Here is a 9,169-nt window from a genome sequence, read left to right on the forward strand (position 1 = left end):
TAATGCTTTTGGGTCTGTGGTGAGGCAGTGCATCATGAGAAGAGCACATGGTAGAGGAGTCTAAATGGCCAAGAAGCATAAAAACAGCACAAGGCCAGGGTCCCAGTATTCCCTTCTAGGGCACATCCCTAATGACCTAACTCCTTCCACTGGACCTCACCTCCTAAAGGTTCTACTGCCTCCCAGTAGCACCATGGCTGGGGACCAAGCCTTTAACACATGTCACATGGTGACATTCAAGACCCAAACTACAGTACTTATTGAAGATGTTTCTTATGGATACTTTCTTTTTTTTCCCCCATTAATGAGAGCCTTGGAAGCAACTCAGTTTTTTTTCTGAAAGGTAACATCAATATCTGTAGGAACCAAGTCATAATGTTAAAGATGAATGATAGTAAATATAATTTATTGAGCACAATGTGCCCTATTTCCTAAGTGCTTTACCACTGTCATTTTATTCTGTCCTCTCGTCTCTGTGGAGTCATTACTTTTATACTCTCTGTTTTAAAGACAGACAGCAAGGCTGGAGAGATTCAGTCATTTGCCAAAGGTCACCTAGTGGTTGGCTGATCAGGCGCTACCTGATAACCTTCACTGTCTTTTGCCAACTTCTCCAGCCTCTCGGGTCTCATTCCATCTTGCAACTTGGTCCACTGCCCTGCCTGAAGTGCAGAGAAGACCTGCTCAAGGCAAGCTCTCAGATTTTGTTTGCCTGGAAATATGTTTATTTTTCTTTCTTTCTCAGAATCTTTTGTTGTTGTTGTACGTAAACTGAGCACAATGTGCACACCTATAACCCCAGCAACTCAAGAGGTTGAGGTAGGAGGATAGCAAGTTTGAAGCCAGCTTTGGCAACTTAGCAAAGCCTTGTCTCAAAATAAAAAATAAACAGGGCTAGGGGTGTAGCTGTGTAGAAGGAAGGAAGGGAGAGAGGGAAGGGAAAAGAAGAAGAAGGGAAGGGGCTGGGGATATAGCTCAAGTTGGTAGAGTGCTTCCTGTCAAGCACAAGGCCCTGGGTTCAATCCCCAGCACCACAAACAAAAAAAAAAAAGAAGAAGAAGAAGAAGGAGGGAGGGAAGGGAAAGGAAAAGAAGGGACAGGAGGGATTTCCATTGTGTGCACCTGATCCTGGATGTTGCAGCTTGTTCTCTTTCAGACAAGTAGGGATAGAATCCCACTGTCCCCGTGCTCTTTCTCCCCCAGCCCCATGCAGAAGTACTGCACTGGGAGGCCACATGCTCACCAACCAGCTAGGACACACATTTTGACCTCAACAGCCTTTACTATTCCATACCCATGAAATCACGTTTTACTCCTCTCTGTTCCTTGAATAGATCTTGATGATCAGTCCTAATCAGCACAAAAGGGCTATTTCTGTCTTTTTAAAGTGGCTATTGTTAGAATAAACATACCACAGTCAACTCAGCATTTCAATATTTAGGTGACTTGTGGCTTTTTCAGCAATTGGAGTTAAAATTTAACTCTTAGAATACTACCCACTCATAAACCGTGGACTGCTTGTAATGAAATAGAGTCTGAGCTGGGAATGTAGCTCAGTGACAGAGTGCATGCCTAGCACACACAAAGCCCTGTTTTCAATCCCAAGCACTAGAAAAAAAAAAAAAAAATAGATTCTTCGATTTTCTTACACACACACACAAAAAGATGCAAACATTCAGAGTGTTTGTCTGCAGCAAGACCTCATTTTGCGTATCTTTTTGGAAAACTGGAGATATTTAGGGAGTTACTTGGGATTTTTCTTACAAGATCATGATTACAAAATGACTTCAAAATATTTAGTTTGGACTAAAAGTATTTGGAAGAAATTAAAGTCTTAACATGAAAACACTTGATGAATTTAGGCTTTGGCTAAATACATCTAACTTTTATCATAATGTGTTCCTGGTGTTTTAAACATTTTTTTCTATAAAAGTACATTTATTATTTCATAAACCAAAATTATGAGTTACATATTTTAAATACCAAATTCTTTAAAAGTGAGGCTGTATAATTTTTCCTCAAAAATTTACTAATCATTAGCTTGCACTATTATTTGATTCAAGAAAATCTGAACACAAGGACCCATTATTTTGGGGCAAAGTATTTGTTGTTTATCACCATTAAAGATCTTTCACAGTGTATCATTTTGTATTGTAGAATAGCGTGTGTGAGTGCCCCCAGTGTTTATCAGAAGCTCAGAGAACTACACAGAGAAGACTTCTCTATATACATCTTTGAATATGACAAAAGATTTGCAATATATGGAGAAGAATTTATCTTCTATGATTATAACACTCCACTGGATTTACCTGAAAAAATTGCTGCACATAGTTTTGACATTGTAATAGCAGATCCTCCCTATCTTTCTGAGGAATGTCTCAGAAAGACATCAGAAACCATCAAGTACCTGACGAGGGGCAAGATTCTGCTGTGCACAGGTAGGTACCACATTTTGGGTCTCATATAGGCTGATGACAGGGGATAATCAAGACTTGGGTTCCAAGAGCTGGAAGAGATCTTAGAACTCAAATCCTTAGTTCTGAATATTAGAACTGAATTAACCACTTATCATGTGATCTTAAACAAGTTATTTAACCTCTCTGTGCCCTGGGATTCTGATCTGTAAACTAGAACTGATAATACTACTTGCTTTTAAGGGTCATGGTGAATAGTGCTGATCATGAAATGCTTAGCTTACATTGATGCATGTAAGTCATTATTTTTACTTAATGGTCATCATAGTAATAATAGTATTTGATCCAGACTTCACCAGTGATAAAGAGAAAATCAGAATCTAAAGGGAATTACCTGAAGTTATAGAGTTAAACATTACATTAGGTTTGTTAAAGTAAAAGTTTTTTTGCTGTGCAACTGATACACTTTCTTAAGGTGGATCTGTTAACATTTGAGAACTAAAACTTCACCTACCCATCTCTTTACTTCTGTGCAGCCCCAGTATCTGTGTGCTTATTGTGATCCCAGGTCCTCCTCTCAGGTCCTCCTCCCAGGTCCTCAGGGCCGCAGCTTCTTTCCTGCATACCCTGCTCTGCTCTGTGCCCTGGAGCTGCAGGGGGTCTCCTCTTGGGTGGTGCAGAATTGTTTATTTGATGAAGAATACCATTTTTTGTTCATACCAAAGTAATTTTACTTAATATTCATTCACTTGACAACTGTTTACTAACCCTATGTGCCAGCCACAAAGGATATACCTTTTAGTTTTAGGAGAGAAGTATTTAAAAAATGTGACAAAACAGACCTAAGAATTGAAGCTCTAATTCTCTTAAGTGTAATGAAAGAAAGAGAGAAGCCAGGCTGGTGCTGGGAATGACTAGGAGGGAACTCCAGACTCGGGGCAAGGTCTCAGTGGACAGTTCAGATGCCCTCAACTCTGGCAGGAGTGGCTCAGCACAGCCCAGGTGCAGGGGCCCAATGAGACCAAAGTGTGGTGTCAAGCAGTGTGCAACAAGAGGTGTCCCCAGCCCAGCCCTGTACAGGTGACAGCAAGGAACCGAGGCTTTCTTTTACAATGTTCAGTCTGAAAGCAACAGGGTCCAATTAGTCTAAAGATGGTTTCTGGAGCTTTGTACCAAAGAGGCTGGTGGATGCAGGTGCCATGTGGAGCCACCACAGGGTCCAGCTGAGATGACAGCAGTTCTGGCAGGGTTACAGCAGTAGGAATAGATAAAAGATCAAGTTGGGAGATGAAATTGGAAGAACTTGCTATGCTCTGAAGGTGGAGGGGGAAGAAAGGGCAAGAATCGGGAATTCTTCAGGTTTCTGGCTAGTGCTCTCTGCAACATGTGGGTGTTGGGAGAGGGGTGCTTTGGGCAAGATGGACAACAGGTCAAGGAGTGGGCTGGGAGAGAAATTGGAGAGTTCGGCAAAAAGGTGGTGCATATTCATTCATATGCTTTGTAAGATTAGACACTACCAAAAAAAGAGACTCTCGACTCAACATCTGGGAAGCCCTAGTAGTTCTTTTTGCTTTCTTGTCTTCCTTTGTAAATATAATCTACTTCTGTTTACTTCTGTTTCTAAGTGTCTAAGCTTTGCAGAAATAGGAAAATTACTTATTAACTGAAAAAGAAATGGAAAAAAGTAGATATTTTGTAAAATGTCTGAAAAGGTAAAAGGGGATATAAAGAATGGACCCCCACCCTATGTGTTAGTTGTTTCAAGTATTTTAGTCTAGAATCCGCTCCACAGCCCATGATTGGTCCCCTCTCCTGGTTGGTGTTTCATTGGATTTGTTCTCCTCAGGTGCCATCATGGAAGAACAGGCAGCGCAACTTCTGGACGTGAGGATGTGCAAGTTTATTCCAAAACACACCCGAAACTTGGCAAATGAGTTTCGCTGTTATGTGAATTATGATTCTGGACTGGACTCTGAAACCTAAATACAGGCAGGGACATGTTACTCAGTAAAGGATCCCAGTGACATTTTCATTTCCCTCTTTTTATTTTCTTAGTCAATCGAAAAGCTATAACTTCTTCTCCCACTCCTCCCCAAACTGGGGCTGTCCTGGCCTAATTTTCAAAATAAAGGAGAAAACCGTCATTATCATTTCCTCGAGTTTGGGATTCTTCTGCCAGTCAAATCCATGGAATTAGAGTTGGAAGAAATCTTAAAACCTGTCTAATCCATTCCTTGCTCGACATATGTGGAAAAAGAGAACAACTCCTGGCTTGCCCAGGCCTCTTGAGGTTGACAGGATGTTGCCCTCTGCCTTGGGCCAGAAGTTCCCTTAAAGTGGGCTCCTGCTGACCAGCAGTGGATGGTGCGTGCCTCTAGTGGTTGGCATGCAGCGTCCTGGGTCTTGTGAGGGCCCTTGACATCTTGCTCCAGTCACCCATGGAGGCTTGACTTGCCTCCATGAAATCAGTTGGTAATCCAAGGAACCAATATCTGAGTGGCTCTTATATTTCTCCTCCTCTTCCCAGTTCTGGGAGGGATGACTTGCATGTATCCCAGTTGCCGTCTGTGGGGGCTCAGCCTCAGCACACTCACTCCCTCCAAACTACCTGAAGAAATCAGTGCCACCTGTGAGCCAAACATTGTTACCAAGAAACGGAGACTAGACTAGAGTCTTACTGTGCAAAAAATATTTCTGATACATCTATACCCCAAAAGGTTACATGGTAATCAAAAGGAATGAACCATTGATATCTATAAGTCCGATGGATCTTAAGGACATCATGCTGGGTGAAAAAAAGCCAATCCCCAAAGGTCACATGCCATATGTTTCCAGTTTTATAACTTTCTCCAGTGAAGAACAGATTAGTGGATGGCAGGGGTCAGAACGAGGTGGGGGCAAAGGCGGATGGGCATGACTGCAAAGGGAAGTTCTCTGTAGTTCTGGAAGGTTCTGTCTTGTCTGTGGCCAGGGTTTCACAGATCTGCACATGTGACAGTGTTAGAGAGAACTGACACATGCACAAATGAGTGTGTAAAACAAATGTGAACTGAGAATGGGGTCTGCTGACCAGCAGTGGATGGTGCATGCCTTGGTCTCCTGGTTGTGGCACTATGCTGTAGTTTCATAGGATGTTCCCATGGGGGAAACTGGATAAAAGGTACAAAAGATCTTTCTGGTAATTTTGCAATTTCTTAGAGATCAATAATCATTTCAAAATATTTTCCCCCAAAATCAACACTGTCTTTCTGTGAAAGGATTATTCCCCACCTCATATGACTTGCTCTGGCCAAGAGGATGTGAAAGGAAGTGACTCATGTCACTTCTGACTAGAACTCTGCTTCCCTCTGGCAGTGACCATCATTATTCCAGACAGAAGCTGCTCTGGCTGTGTAGTCCTCAAGGGTAGCAGGGCCACAGCCAACATGCAGGAGACTTGAGGGACAAGTTAGAAATGAGCTTTTGCTGTCGACTATCAGACTGTGGGCTTGTTACTCACTGGAGCAAAACCTGACCTGTCCTGACTGATCCAGAGAGGAGGGACTGAGTACATGAAAGGGAAGATGGGGGACCTGCTCTTGTTTTTTCTGACTTCAGTCATCGTACTTCTGGACAACTTTTAATTTAAAAATCATTTTATTTCTATGAGACACTGATTTTTATCAGCACCTGACACATTATTTAATGTTATTTTTAAAAAATCACTGCTTTCCTTGTGAATCATTATGCTAAAAATTGCCTAAACCAGTGACAAATTATATATAGAAATGAAATATTCAGTTTATGAATTGTAGACAATTAACAATCTAGAAATCACAGAATTTTGTCCTATAAATCAGTCATTTAGTTGAAGAGAAAACTTACTTCTTTTCCAGAGTGGGGGGAGGGAAAGGGGAAGGCTTAATTCATCAAAAATGTATACAAGTTAGGAGGCTTACAAAATGAAGTATGGCATTTTCTGTTTAATAAGTAGCCAAAGTGTGTTTCATGGCTTTGGACTCCTGATGTGGTTTCAATTATAGCAAATCTGGGTTCAGTATGTTCCACTTCTGGGTTTCATAAAAGATCTGCAGCTATACCTTTGTGACCTTTAAAACAAAAAACAAAAAACATTAGGCCAGGTGTGTTCCTTGCAGTCTGTCTGATTAGGTCCAGGAGGCACTCCGAGAAGATTTGAGAAAGGGTGGGCTGGACCTGTTCACATCTGCCAATCATCATGAACTCTCAGGAGGCTCCTGCCCCTCATGCTCCAAAGACTTCAAAGACTAAAAAGAGTATTTTCATAAATATTTTTGTAAGTCAGAGATTTGCACTGAGACAAAGTAACCAACCAATGAGTGAGAAAGAATACTTTCAGTTTTGCTAATAGACTGTAAATAATTAGTCAGCTGCATATTTGGAGCATCGAGGAGCCTAGAAAGCAAGAGCAGATGAAAGGCATGGTGGAGGGAGCTTTGTGTTTTGTTTTGTTTTTTTGGCAGTACAAGGGACTAGTGAACCCAGGGATGCTTTACCATAGAACCGCAGCCCCAGCTTATTTTTGGTTTTTATTTTGAGGCAGGGTCTCACTAAGTTGCCCAGGCTGGCCTTGAACTTGTGATCCTCCTGGCTCAGTCTCCCGAATCTCTTGGATTATGTATAGGGAACTTTAAGACATTTCAGATGGGAGTTCCATGTTCTTTCCTTCTCCATTCTTTTCTAAAATCAGAACTCAAGCAAGTTACTAAAAATTATATTCTTTTCCTCCTTGCCCTGCTGAAAGTGATGGAGTAAAATGAGATGTTTGGGTAACTGGCCCCCTATATGGAACTGTTGGTATTTGCAAAATATATTTTATTTACTGTCCCCAAATGAATGTTTTTATAAAACAAGCATACAATAGAAACAGTAATCTGTCCTCTAGTGGATGCCTGAAACCTCAGTATCAAGACCTATATATATTTTGTTTTTTCCAGTACCTATATACTTATGATAAAGTAAGATAATAACAAATAATAAAACAATTATAGCAATACACAGTAATAACATTGCCAGCATCACTATGCTTGCACTTTGGGTTTTTTTGTTTGTTTGTTTTGCTTTTGTTTTTTGGTATGAGACCAGGTGTCACCATATTGTCCAGGCTGGCTGCAAACTCCTAGACCCAGGTGATCCTCTTGCCTCAGCCTCTCAAGTAACTGGGACTACTTTCTACCATACCTGATTTTAAGGTCATTTTTAAGTAAAATAAGGTTTACTTGAACATAAGCACAATAATACCATAGCAGTTGATCTGATAACCAAGATCCGATAGTCAGTAAATGACCAACAGATGGGTAGTATATGCAGGTGGATGCACTAGACAAGGGGATGATTCAGGTCTCTAGCTGGGTGGAGTGAGACACTATGAGGTTTGATGACAGCATTCAGAACAGTATACAATTTAATGAATTATTTCTGGAATTTTTCATTTAATATTTTCAGACCGTGGTTGACCAAAGAGAACTAAAACGGAAGACTAGGGTGGACTATTGTACTGTCAGTTGGAAGAGATCTTCAGTTCCGGCTCTGTATCTCTATTCCAAGGGGTATCCTAGAATCCTCAAGATAGGGGCTGGGGTTGTGGCTTGCAGGAGAGCACCGCCCTAGCATGTGTGAGGCACTGGGTTTGCCCCTCAGCACCACATATAAATACATACATACATAAAATAAAGGTATTGTGTCCATCTACAACTAAAAAAAATATTTTAAAAAAATCCTTGAGATAGAATTTATCTGAAGGAAACATGCACTCTGGCACTTTTCTGGGAGGAAGAGAAGAAGTGCGATACCAAGCACTGCTCCCCACAAAGCCTAGGAATGAGTGGTGTCCACGAGCAGCTAAGTGCAGCTGTATTAACTGTGAAATAAGATTGGGGGAGAGATTCAGGGAACTTTGGCTGGTATAATTCTGCTAGTCAGTAAATTTCCCTATTTGTTTGATAAAACACAACCTATCAAACTCCCCCGAAAAACATTAATTTTAACAAGAGAATAAAATTGTCATTGTTCCTTGAAACAGCATGTCCCCATTCTTAGTCACCACCTCTATTTCAACTTGCCTTATCTAATTGCTGCTTCCTGATGAAAGTACTCAAGATTTCATTTTAAACAGCTTTTATACAAAAAAAAAATGAGTCATTCAAAGAGTTAGATACCTGCTCAAGCAATACATTTAAAATAAAGGATTAGTCTGATGTTTATTTTATTCGTTTATTTATGGTACTGGAGATTGAACCAGGAGCACTCTACCTCTGAGCCACATCCCCTGCCCTATCTTTTAATTTTTTTTTTTTAGTTGTAGATGGACACAATACCTGTATTTTATTTATTTTTATGTGGTGCCGAGGATCGAACCCAATGCCTCACACATGCTAGGCAAGCACTCTACCACTGAGCTACAAATGCAGCCCCATCCCCTGTCCTTTTTATTTCTTATTTTGAGTTGCTAAGTTTCTGAGGCTGGCCTCAAACATGTAGTCCTCCTTCCTTAGCCTCCTGAGTAGCTGAGATTACAGGTATGCATCACTGTGCCTGGCCTTAATGTATATTTTAAATGTGATTTATAAATGGGGCCCGTATTTTTCAATAACTGCTATATGCCCAGCACTGTACTGGGTGCTATACTGATGATGTTTAAAACTCACAATAACTCTGAGATGAACACCATGACCTCATTTTACAAGTGTTTTAGTCAGTTTTGTTTGCGGCTGTCACTAAAAGACGGGACAAGAACA

General features: G+C 40.8%; 1 protein-coding gene across 1 annotated transcript in view; it reads left to right on the plus strand.

Moving 5' to 3' along the window:
* Eef1akmt1 (EEF1A lysine methyltransferase 1) overlaps window positions 1-4,558 on the plus strand; it is a 50,190-nt gene extending 45,632 nt beyond the window's left edge. The window contains exons 4-5 of the mRNA XM_047551930.1: window positions 2,158-2,438; window positions 4,261-4,558. Of these exons, the coding sequence (XP_047407886.1) occupies window positions 2,158-2,438; window positions 4,261-4,397 (418 nt within the window). The 3' untranslated portion in view covers window positions 4,398-4,558. The remainder of the gene's footprint in view (window positions 1-2,157; window positions 2,439-4,260) is intronic.
* The last annotated feature ends 4,611 nt before the right edge of the window (window positions 4,559-9,169 follow it).

Source organism: Sciurus carolinensis, chromosome 5, assembly GCF_902686445.1.
Source record: "Sciurus carolinensis chromosome 5, mSciCar1.2, whole genome shotgun sequence".
NCBI classification, from domain to species: Eukaryota; Metazoa; Chordata; class Mammalia; order Rodentia; family Sciuridae; genus Sciurus; species Sciurus carolinensis.